General features: G+C 46.1%; 1 protein-coding gene across 1 annotated transcript in view; it reads left to right on the plus strand.

Moving 5' to 3' along the window:
- The window catches only part of TCERG1L (transcription elongation regulator 1 like), a gene marked incomplete at both ends in the record, with an annotated part of 171,935 nt that overhangs the window by 103,831 nt on the left and 50,490 nt on the right, over nucleotides 1–17,614 (plus strand). Inside the window, 2 exons of the mRNA XM_080911783.1 lie at nucleotides 6,238–6,332; nucleotides 10,078–10,166. Of these exons, the coding sequence (XP_080767909.1) occupies nucleotides 6,238–6,332; nucleotides 10,078–10,166 (184 nt within the window). The remainder of the gene's footprint in view (nucleotides 1–6,237; nucleotides 6,333–10,077; nucleotides 10,167–17,614) is intronic.

Genomic DNA, 17,614 nt, shown 5'->3' on the forward strand with positions numbered 1-17,614 from the left:
AAAGGTAGGCTGGGAGCTGGCTCTGTGGTCACTTTCTGGATCCAGAATGTACATGATGTCATAGCAGGACACAGACTACATCTGGGGTAGGTGGCAAGAGTGCCCTGGTGGACTGTGAATAGCTCTCTAGGGAGTATATGGCATTGCCCAGTACTTTTGTTGATACTGAAACATATTTGCCATACATCATCAAGAAGCCTTAAGTGTATCTCAGGTTCTCCTCTCTTACTGCAGTCCCATGGGACAGCCATGCTATAACCTCCTTCATATGGCTGGCACTGGGATGGGTAGGGTCTCTGTATCTGTAACCTCATGTGGTCTGTCTGCATTAGACATCCAGGTTGTTGCAGGTTCTGGAATGTTCTAGGGAAATCGGACCATTCCTTCACAGGGTATTCTGTCCAGTGGTGACAGAAGATTCCCCTACAGTCAACTGAACAATGGAGAAATGGAGGAACTAGTGTCTGGTACAAGGTAGAGTCATATTACAGGGCAGGTCACCTTCAGAGTTGGGATGGATGGTCTTACAGCCCAGGATCCCCACACCTTGGGGAAGCTCAGCCCTTCCCTCCTGTCTGAGTGTTTTACCACCTCATTGGCATAGGAAGTTCCAAGAAAATAAAAACGGGTGGAAAATCAATTCTCTCTGTCACTTGTCAACTCTGAAATCACAACCTGTGAAAAATTTAGGAGGACTCAGAAGTGATTTGCGTCGCCATGAAAATGATCTTTAGTTTTGTGGAGCTTCAGGTGGTCCCCAGGGCTGTGCTGCAGGGCCAGAAGCTGGTAAGGCTGCAGGATGTTTCACCGACGAACACTCAGAGACCAGGAGCCTGCAATGACAAGACCCAGTGTCCTCTAGCTGACTGCAGGGTTTGAGCAGAGCTTGGCAGTGCCTTCACAGAGTGGTGGCTATTACTCTTCAATTTACTTCCTGGAAGAAGGTCTCCGAGGATGTGCTAGTGTGGCTATCATTGTGGTCCTGGCCTTGCTGGCAGGGATGATTCTTGGGCTGCGCATCCTGGGGTGGGATTCAGGTAGTAAACACCTTGTCCTGCTCCTGGAGCTATGCATCAGGTCAGTTCTGTCTTCTACTGCCATGTCACTGGATCCTGCTTTGATTTCTGGCTGCACCCCAAAGGGTTCTGAGGAACCCCTTCTGCTGTTCATTAGACAGGTGCTATAGTCCTCGGGGAGCACTGACTGATAGCATCACATCCTTCATCCCTTACCCACCAACAAGGGAGCACTGTGTAGGGTCTCGAGAACAGTAAGCTGACACCCAACAATCCACAGCTCTGGCTCCTGTTCTCCCAGACTGCCCTGTCATCATCTTATTTCTCCTGGCCCTCAAGATTGCCGAGAAGAAAAATCAAAGGGGGAAGCCCTTGGGGAGCCTTCAAGTCAGAGTTGGGCTTGATCAATAGATGGATTGCAGGGATGGTATTACCATCAGGCCTTGCTTCTAGGTGGAAATATATTCTGCACTCCCCCAGGTACATGGGGGCCTGAAGTCTTACAACTTGTTGATTTTGCTTCATAAACCAGCTCTCTCTGCCACTTCAGGGAGTCCTTTACGACAGCGTCATTGGAGTCTGTGGAGAGGCCCAAAGCAAAGAGTACTTAAGCATGTCAGAGTGGACCCTGGAAGTGGCCCATAGAGAGCTGTAGAGTAAGCACTTCCACAGTGGAATGGCTGAGGCACAGACCCAATTATGTCCGGGGGCCCGAGGAGCTTCCCCCATACCCCTCCACAGAGTCTGCAAAATCAATGGCTGTTAAAAAGAGTTGGCGATTAAGGAAACCACGTAGGGCAAGGTGCAGACATTTGTCACAGGTATTCAGGGGATATGTGTCTGCTATGAAGGGCTTTAAAATGATCATCAAAAGTATTTTCTCCAAGAAGCACTAAAGAGGACCAATATAAACCATGAATCTCAAAGGCTAAGCTTTAAAACCAGATCTTTCCAAAGACCAACTGTTTCCAGTAAAATAAAGACTTCAGTATACCTTCTTAAGATAACGGGAGAATAATCATAAGCCATGCTTCCTTTGTTCAAGAGTAGAATTCTAGACACCTGGCTTTGCTATCAATTCTACCGACTTGTTTGGCCATGAATATTAATTTACATGCATACATGTCTTTTACCATGGCCATGATGTTGTGATCATAGACTAGGCAGTGGAAAGGCAAACCAAGCCTCGTGCCTTCCTTGCAAAGTCTGTCCTGGCCTGCTTTATACAGCTTGATCTTTATGACATTTGGATAAAGTCCAAACCAAATGGCTCGTGGCTCATTCTTGGGTAGTAAAAACCCATCCACTCACTTCCAGTCACAAAACAGCTCTCAGTTCAATAATTAAGTATGTGGAGTCCACAGCAGTAATCGGAGCATACAACTTTCCCTCAATTTGACTTTTCTCTTCCAATACCTGGATCTGTAGGCAAGAGTGTTCAGCTTATGTTTACCTCACTCCTTCTCATTCTGCATATGAGGCTTCCTCTGATGGGGAATTCTTGGAATGCCCTCTCTTTTCCATCCCATGGCTGCTCCATTTCTGCAGGTCTCTATTTTTCTGATGTCACAGTCTCCTGGACACAGGTCCATGTATTTCTTTGGCTAACCTAGAACTCCTGCTATTCACAACCACATACACCTTAGTCCAAACCTGTGCATATCCCCCCTTTTTAGGGTGCAGGTGGTGCGAATTAAGAGCCCCATATCTGTCTACAAGCCTCTGAATAAACTTTGCTATCCTATACCCTGAGTAGCTAGACTGCAGCTAGGATTAAAGATTTTATAAAGTCTAATGAATGACAGGAAAGTTTTTTGACCCTCTGGCCACACCCAAGTCTTACAATCTTTGAGAGGCAGGTCTGAGTTCATTAGCTTGGTCAAATGTCCTCACCAACATGTCTCCATGAGACCTCCACTGAAAATGGAAAGCAAGCTGAAGATTTTACTGGATTATAAACATTTTCAGTTGCCTAGAGAAGGCGCAGAGGCATCAGGGTTTGTGTCATCCCAGGACCAGTGTCAATGACAGTGAATAAATCTCGAAACCAAAAGAGCAAGGACTACAGATACTATTAACTGCATGGCCTTGCACCTGCTTTAGGCTCTGAGCAACACAGCTCTGTTGACTTGACTCTGCTCTGCTGACTTGACAATTTATAGCCACAAGTTTCCACATAGGGCAGGAGACAGCAGGTGATGGGTGGAGAAGCAGACAGACTGACTCAAGGCTGACTTCAAGGCCATCTAGCTGTGTCCATTTTTAAAGAGGTTTTTAACCTTTGTGGAGAGTCACAAAACAAATGGCCATGTCTCTCATCCATGTGCCCTTTCTTTGCTGATCTCTGGAATGGTGATGTAGTGAAAGGCAGAAATATAATTACCCAATGTGGAGTCAGGACAGAGGCCTGTGCCTAGGCTTACTTCACACTTTGGCAAGGAATGAGCTTCAGGCATGACCCCAGAGTTAAAGGTCTTTTAAAATCATATCTATCTATTCATCCATCCATCTACCTACCTACCTATCTACCTATCATTGTGTGTGTGTGTGTGTGTGTGTCTGTCACTTTCTGTGTATAACATTCTTTGTGTGTAGCATTCTGGGTTTCTAGAGGTCAGCTTTTACCACCAAACAATCTCAAAGGCACAAGCTCTAGACAGTATGATGCATTCAACAGTGAGGCTGGCATCCTAGGTCATTTTCCTGTGTCCTTGGCTAGTCTCTTGACCAGATTTTTTTATCTAGCTGAAGGAAAACTGATAGCTTCTCTCAAGTTGCATCTGTTTGCCTATATCCTTACCTCCCTCCCTCCCTTCTCTCCTTTTCTCCTTCTCTTCCTCTCTTCCTCCCTTCTTTCCTCTTTCCCTTTTTCTCTACCTACCTCCTTCCCTCTCTCCTTTCCTCTCTATACCTTTCCCTCCCTTCTTATATTCCTCCCTTTCACCCTTCCTTCTCCTTCCCGCTATCCCTTTCTCCTCCCCTCCCTCCCTTCCTCCCTCTGTCTCTCCCTCCCTCTCTATTTTGTCAGTACTGGAGATCCAGCTCCAGGCCTCACACATGTTGGGCAAGAGCTCTTCTAAGTTCCATCCTTCATTCCCAGCCAATCTTGAAATGGATAAATAGATGGTTTGATGAGGCCTGTGGATGCATCTTGGTTGTGGCTGTGGCTGATTGTGCTGGAGTTCTGTCTGGTTAGCATGTCTGGCTTTTGTGTGAAATTAAGGGTATGGGCAGACTCTCAGTCCTGCACATACAGTGACATGAGGGAACCATGACACCAGATTGCATGCTTGGGTTGCTTGCCTACCGCTTGAGCTAACAGTGGCTCCTCCTTCAGATGCAAGTACTGGTCCTCAGTCCTCTGCAGAAAATGCCAGAACTTCTGCTGAGTAACAGTGGTTGACAAGAGGCCTTATATTTAGGACATCCCATAGGTATTTACACCCACTCCTTCATGGAGAAAAAAAAAAGCCAGAAATGGAACATCTGTGTTTCTGCCTGGTCTAGATGCTGTGCCTCTGTGCTACAGGACTACTCCATTCCTGGGCAGAGCATCCCCGCTGCTCTGTCGGAAGCACAGTTGCTTCTGTGAGAGTTCTCACAGCTCAGGGACAGGACACTCTGCACCTGCCTGACTCTGCAGCTGAAGCCCTTGGGATACAGATACTCACAGTGAGCGTGATGGTGACCTAGAGTTCAGTGTGGGAATCTGATCAGCATGGCCCCAACCACCAGCCAGCACAGAATGGGTGGCAGAGGGTGTTGGGGTGTTGACGGTGCATATGGTGTAGTCAGTGTACAAGATATTTGCAGCGAGAGATCAAGAAAGACTGCAGGTAAAAAGTGACAAGATGGTCTCCTGCTTTGCCCTGCCTGCCCCATTCTCCAGGCTTAGCTGTTTTCCTAGAGGAAGTCATTCCCAGAACACCACTTTTGTGTATGTTTGCACGGGTGTGTGCATATGTGCATATTTATGTCACACACACAGAGGGGGTAAGGGGAGGGTGTGGGGGAGGGAGAAGGAGAGAGAAGGAGAGGGGAATGGAGAAGGAGAGGGAGAAAGCTATTTCTGCCATCTCCTCCTTCTCTGTGGCCTTCCCAGCAGAGGTTGATGTCAAGAACTCTGGATCCACCTTAGAAGCAGAAAAGTCCTAGTGTCATGACTCCCAAACCAAGGTGGCTTTGCTTTCTGTTAGGCTGGTATGTGGTTATATAGTTTGATTTCCTTTTCTATTCTTGATTTTTAAAATAGTCATCAGTCTGCTATCTTTTACTAAAGGCATTTGCCATGGTTTTAAGGCACCAAATAGATATATTTTGGAAAAGAAAATTTAAACTTCAACTTGATTTTCACCTGGGGCTTACCAGATTTTGTCTTCTTCTCTATTGCTTAGCTCATGCGATTCTTGTTCAAATGTCATGCACATGGACAGAGCCCTTGTCCATTTGCTGATGAAGAAGGGATAGCTAGAGATATGGTCACTTTGGAGTCCTCTCCACACCTGGCAGGAATGACTGGCCATGATGGCCATCAGATATCAGATTATTGAGGCTGGCTTTGTCCCACATTGTTTTGTGTCCTTTCTGGTAAAGGCCTGAGTCTTCCGCCTCCCCGACCTACACAGCATCACCAAAGGTGATTTAGACTGGCCCAAATGAAGTTTGATGATATGAAGGAAGCTCCCAATTGCCTGGGCCTGGGAAGCACATGGAAAGCTATGGCAGCCCAACTTGCACATGGACCTAGAAACATACAGGCTGAGCCATGGTGGTGCTCACCGTTTCTTCGTAATATTCTTATCACCTCTCACCATGTGCTGACTCACTAGCAGGACTGCTCCAGTCCTGGGTGGTTTCTGTTGGGGACACTCACTATCTACTCATTTTTTCTGGGTTTCTCCATCTACAAGATTATGGGGGACAGAGTGGAACCAGTATCTTCAAGGACAGGCTGAAAGAAGGGCTGGAGGGAGTCATATACACAGATGTAATGGGTGGTCTTTGGCTGGGTCAGGAGAGAGACTCATGTCTCTAAGGCTCAGGATCAGGCAAAGATTGTCATTGGATGATAACTGAAAAGCCAAGACTGCAGAGTCGGCCTCTGTACTCGGCAATGCTGGGAATCGATTTGGATTTTCAAAGCCACCTTTTATGTTTAAAATTTCAAGTCATGACAGACACGATAAATGGAATACTGATGGCTATTATTTTGGTCCCACAGAGAAAGGCAAAGAGCACAGCCGTGCACCCCGTCCCCCTGCCCTGATGCTACGTGCCCCAGAGAGGAAAAGCCTGGTGAGAGACAAAGAGGATAAGGTGAGTGTCATAGAGACACAATCCCCAAGTTTGGAATATCCAGGGCTGGGACACTTCCACACTTGTTTCTCACAAGAGGGTTGGTTATAAAATGGCTTTTTCGCTCTGCCTTATACTAGAGGTGAACCCAGGCTGGTGACTTCATATCCCGAGGGAGAGCAAATCCCAGACAAAGTCTGGTGCAACCCTGTGACCTAGTAGAGCTCATGGGTGGGATCCTGTGGGAAGGAGTGTGATCTCCAGCTCAGTTCACACTGTATCATTTTTGGAATGAAGAGAAAGCAGGCATGGGTCAGGCTTCTGCAGACATGCAGTTCAAAGTTAGGTTTTTGCTGTTAAAGAAATCCCAGAGACACGGCAATTTTTCTTTAAATGTTCTAATTTCACGTAACCTTTTGCACATTTGTCAGATGACATTTTAAGACCTGCCTTGCCTCTGAATAAGCTGGGATTCTCCTGTGTCACTAAATTTGAGAATAACATATTGCAGGGTACATGCCCTCTCCAGAGTCCTGGAGCCTTTGTGTCTCAGACATTTTCTTCTTACTTTCTTTATGTGTTCCCACAGCATGCCCACTGGGAGTGCTCTTTTCTTCCTGGTTCACACTCCCCATTTACCTTCATCCCAGGACATAATCACCCAGAAGCTTACCTCTCCTTATCTACCTCTAGTATCAGTATTGGATACCAGTCACAGTGTATGTTGGTGTAGATTAAAATTTGCCACGGGGGATGAGTTTTCCAGGAGAGATTAACACATCTCAGCCAGAATTACACATTAATTGCACAGCCAGCCTCAACGGTGCCATTCGTAAATACTGGCTTGATTACTGGATTCTGCCAGTCTGAGCCACTTTTATTACTTCCTTGTCAAGCAGGAGTTTTACACTGTGATTAGCCATTTTTTATCACCAACAGGAAATCATAACCAGCATGTGCCTCATGAAGAAGATCTCAGTAATTAGCTGGAGAAAATCCTAGCAGTGCCAAATTTAGAAGTTGGTACCATCACAAATTACACTCTACCATATTTACTTGAATAATTTGGTGCTTGCAGGCTGTGTGTTGTGTTCTATTGTTCAATTAACTTCCAAATGAAAACCCCCTTCAGTTTCCCTAATTGGATTAACAATATAAACCATGATCTTACTTATGTGTATGCGTATATATATGTGTGTATACATATACATACACACATACACACACACTTATAATTTGTGAAGACAAGTGCTTCTTAATACTCCCCGTTAAGCTAATTATTCATCCTGACCTTTTATTCTCGCAGGAAACAAAAGTATCTTCTACTTCCAGAAATTTTTTAAAAATGCACAAAAAATTGTTTTTATACTTATGAATATAAAGGGTGGCTGTAAAAATTAAAAATCATTTGTTAAATGTAGGTAGTAACCACCAAGAGCAGAGGCTACGAGAGACCCCAGAAAGATATGGGATGCACATGCACAGGTGCATCATGGGTACAGTGCTTCAGTCACTGTCTTCTCAGATTTATCTAAGCATGAACACAGGGTAGGTCATTTTGTCCCTATTTGTTCTCTGTTGGGAGGGACTACTTGGCCCTTTTGATAACACAGTCAATACAAAGCAACTTTGTTGCTTATCAAGGATTTCACCAAAGAGCTACTATCAGCAGATTTACCTCTCTTTGAAAGAAAACAGATTTTAAAAGATATTATGTGTCTGTGTGGGAATATATGCCCGTAAATTTGAGTACCCAGGAAAGCCAGAGAGGACGTTGGATTCCCTGGAGCTGAAGTTACAGGTATCTGAGAGCTGCCCAAAGATAACACTAGGAACTCTCAGGTCTTCTGCAAGAAAAGTGTGTGTGCTTAACTTCTGAGCCGTTGCTCTGGTTCCAGCTTTATGCCTCAACCTGTGGGTCACGACCCCTCTGGAGATCAAATATAAGCTATTCTGCATGTCAGATATTTACATTACAACTCAAAATACTAGCAATGTAATAGTTGTAAAGAAGCAATGAAATAATTTTATGGTTGGGATTCATCACAGAATGAAGAACTGAATGAAAGGCTCACAGCATTGGGAAGGTTGAGGACCACTGCTCTTGGCTCTTAGAGTAACTCAAGGTCCTTTCTCACTACATGAGAAATTTGTGTCTAGGATGTCCATAAATCAGAGCATTTCTGTCTCTGTGCCCAGAACAGTGACAGGGAAAGCAAGCTGTGGCTGCTGCACTGTCCTGAACTTTGGTCACTGGTGCCAGGCATTGGTACCACCACTGTGTCTCCCACACTGACCTCTTGATGAGTGTCTCTGCCACTAGGATAAGTTCTAACTTCACGTAAATTCAGTTGGGCACATGGTCAGTCATCGTTTCCCATACATGGAGTTAAATTCACTGAAGTTGTACTCAGTTTTGTAACCGGTGGTTCAGAACAGGATGCTGTTTGAAACAATCCACCTGACCTTTAATCTCACAAGAATTTCCAGATAGAGAAACTATCATCTTTGTTGTGGTCTGAGTTTTGAGATCAAAGCCATGCAAACTTCTGGGGTTGTGGAGGGGTAAGAGAGGTCCCTAATCCCTAGAATTATGTTTTCTGAATTCCTTTCTTTCCTAGACCCATTGCAACATTGTATCATTGCTTGTTTACTTTTGAAGAACCTCTTCTCTTGAAGTTGCTTTTCTATCGTGAGAATTAGCTCAGTGTTGATCCAAGAATCCATGTTTGTGTTAAGTAGGACCACTAAATACAATAGCCTGACCCTGGCCTGACCCTAGCCTGACCCTGTCCATGGTCGCTACTGGACTTGTCATCATCCAGATTTTTAATTTCCAACAAGAGTTGCCTCCCCTGCCCCAGTTCCTTCAGAGAAGAACACAGAAATGGGCATGTTTCTTCTGCTTTCACCTGGAGAGAATAAATTAATTTTTTTCTTTGTTTTTTGTTTTAGTTTTTGTAGCAGATACAAAGTTCAAACAACTCTTATTTTCTAAATGGGGAGGAAAAAAGTGACACTTGCCCAACCTGGCTGGGCACCAGAGAATCACATATACCTGGAAAACTGACCCCTTGAGTACTGTCTGAGCAGAGTTATCCAGAGAGGAGGAGTACCCCAGCCTCCAGAGTCCAGACCTGTTGAGGACTCTGCTCTACCTTAAGGATGCCAGCTTGAACCAGGGGTGGTGCTGACACTGGGAAGACTGGCACTCAAGAAGCTGAGGCATGAGGATCACTGCAAGTTTGAGTCCAGCCTAGACCACATAATGGGTTCCAGAACAGCCTGGGGAAGAGGGGCGTCACTTCTCTGTCATAAGGAACCCAAATGTGTCAGCCCTGGCTTTGTCTAGGATACCCTGCAGCACGGAGATTCTCTGCCACTGTACATGGGGATTACATGGCACAGCCAATGCCTCCAGCTCAGGAATCCTGGATCTGAGCCCAGTGATATTTTCACCCTTCCTTGCACCCCAGAACTGCAGCAATCTCATAACTCCCCCTTGTCTCTGGGTCTGAGAGCAGACAAAAGGGGACACTAGAGACGGCCTCTTGCGGATTGCTCTACCTGTGTATGTAGCGTAGGCCATTGTCAGTCCAAGCCTTCTTGTGATTGCTCAATCTAAGAGCCTCCTCTCTGTGATGTTTTACTCTGCAGTCATTGCTGGAGACAGCTGAGTCTGCCCGGGACTTGGTTACTTCCCGCTGCAACTGAGAGAGTGTTCAGAACCGAAACAATCATCTCTCATCTTCTCTTTCATTTAAAGGAGCCTCCGCCCATATTGGTAAGAAGGGAGGAGACTGCAGCAAAAGGCAATAAACCGGTGGCCTCCACGCCTGTGCCTGGATCCCCCTGGTAAGATACCCCTAAAGCCAAGAGCTATAAAACACAGCTTCATGTCGTCCCAGAGTCTGCTTAATGTCATCATAGAGAAAGTACATGTCCTTAGGTGCATTATGCTTAAAAAACACAATCTGTACCCCAGGGCAAGTATAATTCTCCACTTTTGTCACATCTACAGAAAGGAAAATGGCACTTAAATGATGAGTTCCTGGCTCCTGGTATATTTGTATGTATTAAAACAGCAGCACTGTTGCATATAGATCAGCGGCTCACAGTAAATGTAGCATGCCATGAGCTGCTAAGGATTTTCTACCCTCTCCCGTGAGAAGGAGGATAGGGAAGTAACTGTTAATTAAAACTGTGTCTTCTTCTCTCCGGCTGCCCTGAGAGGATTCCTGATCTCTGAGTATGCCTTACTCCAAAGCACCTTCCACGAGGGAGCCACAGTCTTTGGTTTTTAAAAGTGCCCTTTTCTAATGGAGTAATTTGGAACCAGGATAAAAAGGTTATTATAGTAAAAATTAGTTTTAAAACCTGACAATTGGAGTGCAATATACAGCTGGGAGGAAATGCTCAATCTAAGCAAGAGAAATAGCAAGGATGGCATCGGGGTAATGTGCCCTCCAAGAACAGCACTGGGGGTATTGGAGTAATGTGCCCTCTGGGAGCTGGAATGGGGGTATCAAGGTAATGTGTCCTCTGGGAGCTGCAGTGTGGGTATCAGGGTAATGTGCCCTCTGGGAGTTGCAGTGTGGGTGTCAGGGTAATGTGCCCTCTGGGAGCTGCAATGGGGGCATCAGGATATAACATTCTCTAAGAATAGCAATGCTGTATCCGAAAAGTGGCCTTACTAATTGTCTCAGGGTCTCAGGTCTACCATGCAGGGCTATGGCTGAAGGGCATCTGTTCCTTCTATGTAGGGTAATGTCCATACTGTATCATTAGTAGCCTCCAGCTCACCACCTTCAGCTCTGCCTCTGGACACTGCTTCCCCAAACCTATGGTCTCCAGTGCTTTGAGAGTCCCTTGTTCAATTCTGACTTCAGATAATAGACTGTAAGTTGACATCACACCTCTGGGTTAAAGGCTTAGTCCCAGGAGACTACTTCATAAAGATGCTAGCCTGCAGGCAGCATCAGCAGGCTACCCACACTCTGTATAGCTGACTATAAAGACAGGGCCTCCCACTGCCTTCCCTTGATTTTGGTGGTAATTTTCTAGAGTGACTCACAGGACCCAGAAAAGTGCTTAACTGTGATTAGCTATGATTTCAGCTTTATTATAAAGGATATGACTCAGGAACTGTTAGAGGGAAGAAAAACACAAGGCCCCGTGTTTGGGGTGCGGCATTATGCTTCTGTGACTTCTTTGGGCACCTGGCAACTGAACATCTTTTCATATCCGGAAGACACCCAGCTTCTTGTCTCATTTCAATGTCAGGGTCCCTGTGGGTGGAAACATATTCGGATATGTCTTTGGCCAAACAATTTAAATCAGCCCTACCTTCTTGGGAGGTTATGGTAGAGCTGCAAGCTCTTGTAATGAGATATCATGATCTATGGATACAAGTCTCCTTGTATGTTCTCCTGAACATACTAGCAAAAAATAAGGTATGGTCAGAGGGGCAAAGCATGCCCCTGTCTATTCTGTAGGTCTCAGGAATCTCAGTAGTTCTCTACCGGATACAGAGTGGGCAGGAATCTATATGTAGAAACATCCAGTGATCAAACATCATGCCATAACTTCCATGGAGCTTCCCTTGGGAGAATGTGCTTGTAGCTGTGACCTTGAACACTAGAATCTGATGGGAAATGGGTCTAGCTGGTGGTCAGCAAGGCTCATGGGCTATATGTAGCTTTCCCATTCCCTGTGTGAGGATCCTTGGCCTCCCAATTACTAAGTCAGATACTTCTTGCCTTGAGTATCAGGAGTCCCCTGAATATCACATGATTACCGTATCAATGAACCTCATTCTTACACGGGAGGTGTTTGTGAATCACAGAGTGAGGACTTGGCCTCTGTGGAATTGAACATTCTCTCCCAGGAAAAGGACCACATGACACTATTGTGGGCTTCTGAGAGTGGAGCCAAGCTCACGATTCTTCTAGAAGATGGAATGGATGAGCGGTTTTCTGGGACGACTAGGAGCAGGGCTGTAGTAGCTGCAGCTGGAGAGGGTTCAGACCTGAAGGGAGGGACAGAACCTCAGATACCCCACTGAGTCCCGTTGTCTCAGGGTGGTAGAGGGCTGCTCTTGGCCCTCTCCTGTTTGATTGGCAAATTGATGGTCGCAGGTACTCTGCAGCAGAGCCTGTGTTGAGTAGCACTAAATGCCTACACGGGGAAAGAAAAGTTCCATTCCATGACCCAATCAGAATCAGGTATCCTCACTGGAACCTGTGCAGTATGACAGAGGGTAAAAAGGGTAATGCTGCCTCCCTACATCCTTTGTCTTGTGTGTTCCTAACTTCAGTGCTGCAGAAGCTACAGTTCCTTACCCTGTAAAGTGGCCCTTTAGCTAAGTGTGTGTGTGTTGGAAGATCTTACCATACCTGAGAGGGGACTCGTACTTGCTTAGACAAGTAGAGGAACCAGGATTCTCCACTGAGAATAACAGACTCCTGTTCTCACTTCATCTGCAAATGTGGTTGGGAGGGACTCAGTAGGCACCTAGAATGACAGCCTCATTAAACCTGGCATCACATGTATGGAGTCTTAGAGGCCAGACTCTTCCTGACAGCACCATCTGCTCAAGGATGGAGCTTCTCCACCTGGGGAGCCATGGCTGTCTTCTTCAGGAAGAGTTTCTCCACATATGGAACTGGGACCATCTGTTTCAGGGATAGAGCTCTTCCATCTGAAGAACCTTGACAATCTATCTCCAGTATCTCAAGTCATTGCTGCCATCACAACAACAGTGAATCCTCTGGGGTTCACTAGTGTCTGGTTGTTCCTGGTCAGCCAGGTACTCTGGTAATTCTTGGAGGTGCAGGAGCAATAATTCATCTCCTTTACCCATCTCTGTTCATATGTTCCATTTGTGAAATACTGGAACCCTCACCTCAGAGAGTAGTGGCCACCTTAAACTAACTGCTAACAAAAAACTAGATTCAACTCAGAGTACAGAAGCTCTTTGGTGGACATGGGCAGAGCCAGGACAAGTGCAGCCTAGGGTGGGGGTGGGGATGCTCCCATCACCAGTTTATGTAGATGTGGATACAAATTACTGCTCAAACCCAGGAAGCTCTGAGATCTCTGTCTCAGCAATGGAGGCTTAGACCACAGTCAGCCTGACAGCATTTCTTGGATATGATGCTCATTTGGATGTGGGAAGGCCATGGCTTTCTGTTAGCCCCTCAAGGCATTGGCCCTTCTGTGCTTGAAGGCCCAGAAGTTTCAGTGCCCAATGGTAAAGGGGAACAAATGACAAGGTCCTAAACCTGGGGTCAGGACTCAGCAGAGTTTCTGGAAGGAGACACTTTAGTAGAACAGAAATCTTAGAACAAAACTTCCCTGAGGACCCATGGCTGGGGAAGTTTTCATATAGGCAGAGCTGCCACAGCTAGAAGAGGCATTTCCCTGAGCCTCAGAGCTGCCTGGGCAACTAGACCAGAGCAAGCAGGAAGTTGGAAAGCACAAGCCAACCTGTTGTGTTCTTTAATTCTCTCTGCGTACTTTAGCAAACTGAACTGAGAAACTGTTTGCTAGGACTTCCAGTAAACAAGACTTCTCGTCTCAGGCACATAGGAGTAAGAGACTATTGAGAAAAAAACTGAAGTTAAAACTGTGCATTGTGCTTCCTGTTTGTGTCCACCTTCTGCAATATACCTGGCAGACAGCTCAGGTTGAAGAAAAGGCATGAGAGAGAAAGGGGGGGCTGTCTGCTCATGGGGACTCTTTATGCTGAAGAGCTAAGTAAGCCAAAAGTTATCTGAAGCATTCCAAGGCATCCCTAACCGCCAGGATCCTCTCCTACAGTCTCTTCATACACATTAGTGTAGCCTTAGGCACACATAAAGCAGTGCCCAGTAAGAGGGCATCCAGAGTCCTTCACATTCTCCTCTCAGGGTGGGTGCCAGTTTAACCATGAAAGGTGTTTCCAGGTTCCAAAATAACATCTTTAGCCAAATCTTCATGACAAAAGGGCACAGACTTTAGCACTTTTTGAAGAGACCCGGGTTCCAGACACGGTTCTTGGGGACATTGGGGAGGGAAGTGTGTGTACCCACTTCCACACGAAGTGAAGCCTCCCCCATGAGGAGGCTGAACGTACACCTCTGAAACTTTTTCCCCGTTCAACACTGAAATGCTTTTCTCGCAGTTATTGATGACACGGGGACATTTCAAAGGTAATGGCTAAACAAAGTGTAAAATCCATGAGGCTTTGGCTCGAAGGGCAATAAATGTCAGCATCAATGATTAATTAGCATCTGCGAGTCATTTTAGAGATTATGGATTTATAAATAATTAGCTATTTTCATAAAATTCAAACGATGTGTACGGAACATTTCACAGAAGCTCACTTCTCTGAGAAAGTCCAGATTGATGAAGTTCAAGCTTAATCAGCGACTTACCAACAAAGTTCTTTGTGAGTGCTGTGGAAAGAGAAAGATGTGTCCTCCCAAGGAGTCAGGGGATGTGGTGGTATCACAGGCACCACCTCCTACAAAAGCTGGTTCTCTTATACTTTGTTCTGGTCCTAAGATGCAGATGCAGTTGAAGTACTTGCCCAAATGAACATGGTGTTGCCATGAGTCTGGAGTCTCTTATCCTACTGAGAGGCCAATGGTGGGTAGGCCATGTTGGTTAGGAGACATATTTAGGTAGAACTTCCACAAGTTTGGCTCCTAAATCATGTGATTCTTCAAACTGCTGTGTGGAGTTAGCCAGCCTAGGCACATTCTCTGTCCCTAGTTTCGTGTTAATAGCATGGCTTTTATCCTGACTTAAAATATCATTTGACTATCATAGCTATCAATTAATTGCATACAACCTTAAAAAAATAGGCTCTCTGGATGTCTAGCTCTGCAAGCATTGCGTTTATTTGACTTTAAAAGAATCTGCATAAAAGCATGTTCTTGGATGAAGTTGGCAGAACCGCTTCAGAGAGAGGGGAGTAGTTCCCCAGGCGTGACAAATATGGATGTTTGACCGGAGAGAGGTGATTAGGAATCACAGTTATTAAGGGAGAAGCGGGCCGGGCCACATCAGTGAGGTGTCAATTTCAGATGTGACATGTGATCACGCTCGCTCAGCTGCGAGCAAGCATCACTCTTCTTTGAGTACATACTGCTGAAGGGAAACCAAATGTCACTTTGTCCCCTTTGCATAATTGAGCCTTTTATTATGTCAGAGAAGGGACAGGTAAGGTGCTTCTGCTGGGGAGGGGAGCTGAATGCTGAATTAAATGTCAAAGTGCTTAGTTATAGCAGATGGAGGAGGAGGCAGGAGGAAGCTACCACTTAGACCCAGGCTGAAGAGGCCTCTGGAGGTTGTCTTCTGGGTGGGTGAGGGGAGGAGTGAGTACTCCAAGCTCTGGGTGGTTTTTTAATCAGTCTCCAAGACAGTATACTGGAGTTCTAAAACAGTGCTAAGCCAGAAGGATGTACTGTGGCTCCTCACCAGTAATTTTGACTGTCTAAGACTGAACAATGAGGTCAAAGGTCACGGTAGCTGTTTTAAAAAAATACAAGCCCCTGCAGTTTTTGAAAAGCTAAGACCCTCACATGGTAAATCCTTTAGACAGCCTGGACCCCTTCCAGGCTGGTTTACCTGGTTTCTTAGGGGGTGTGAGTGGCTTGAACCTGTGTCAGGGAAGGTTGGATAGAGAGAGACAGGATACTAACAGGCTGGTCTGCTGCTGCTAATTGGCCACTCATAGAATAGGAAAACATGAGTCTCTGGAACCGCTAAAGATAGCTGACTACAACATTGTCAAGCCATGCAAAAGAGTGAAAAGGGCCAGCCCTGGTGATGCAGTGTAGGAGCCCAGGTGAGGCACACCTTGAGGAGCCCTTCCGGTAGCCTCTCTGGGTACCACAGTGAGAAAGCATGTGAGCAACAGACGGGATTTTGTCAGCACGTCCCCAGCCCCCTCTCGCCACCCCGGCCAGTTCTCAGAAAGTAAGTAGCAGACACAAGAGCACGTGAAGGCATTGCCTTCAGGAGCTGGGCCTCAGCTCCATGTTATGCTTCTGCAGATCCCTGAGAAGCATCCGTCTGGCCTGCCTCCGTATGGGGGGATGTGACACTCGCGATAGAAAGCTATATACATTCTCAAGCATGGTGCTGCTGGCAGTCACATGTCAGCTACTCTTTATTCTTGTTCTGAGTGTCAGATACATGTTTCTTCTCCCTGTGCACTCACTCTGAAAGACATAGGGTCCAAGGGAGGCATGGCCAAAGATTTGGGCTGAAAAGCATGTTTCTGTCACCTTGGTGATCAGACTCCACAAGGTTCATGGTCCTCTTCTTCTTCTGCATCTGGACCACAGAGCACCCAAAGCCCTGTCTCTAGGTCAGTCCCTTGTAGAAGCAAAGCACCAGATAGCAAAGGGCACAGGGAGCTGTTTGCCCATTGATGGCATACTGGATACAGTGAGCTTTATCCAGCAGAAAGGATTCCTTGTCCTGGACACAGCATGCTGGGATGAGTCGGGAGAACAAGAAGCCACAGGTATGTTTGTCCTGGGTTCAAGGAGGCAGCAGGCCAAACTTGATTTCTCACTCCAGTGGGCTGAATGACAGTGGTTCTCCCACACCTCAGCACTTGCTGTTCAAAGGGTGACTTCATGACTAAAACCCCTTTTCTAGAACACATCAACCACTGCCAGATCTCTACACACAGGGCTTCTCGCTGTGGGGTTCCTGTATCAAACTTAAATAACTCCAGTGCACTAATTACATCCGCCGGGATCTAGGGACATTTTGAGAGAAGAAGGATATGGCTGCCATCCAGGAATTATGTGGCATGATGAGAGAAGAGGAGCTATCCATGTACTTAAAATGGGCATAAAATGAAACATAAAATTAATTTTGCATGTCATAGCCAGCTTCGTCTAGTTGAAACCAACCGGAACAAGTGGACGAGCAGATTTCCTCTTGGGAACCCCGTCTATTTACCTGTGGCTGGCTCTGCAGTTCAATTCCACATGCTTCCCTTGGGCACAGGGTTCTTCGAAGCCTGGATATAAATGTGTACTGTGTTAATTGTCACCACCCCCACCAGACACTAATGCTCCATTAAGTCTCTAATTAGCCCCATTCCTCCCTGGCTTTAGAAGTTCAGTGGTGGCAGGGGGGGGGGGTGGGAGCAGGAGATGTTTCCTCCACCTTGAGGCACTGAAGAGCCAGCTCTCCCTAGGGTGGGATGCACTGTGTGCCTTTATACTTAAGCAGCACGTTTGAGAGCCACTGCCTCCCCATGGAAGTCTGAATGTGCAACAGAGATTCATCTTTGT

This window comes from Micromys minutus (genome assembly GCF_963924665.1).
Source record: "Micromys minutus genome assembly, chromosome: 2".
NCBI lineage: Eukaryota > Metazoa > Chordata > Mammalia > Rodentia > Muridae > Micromys > Micromys minutus.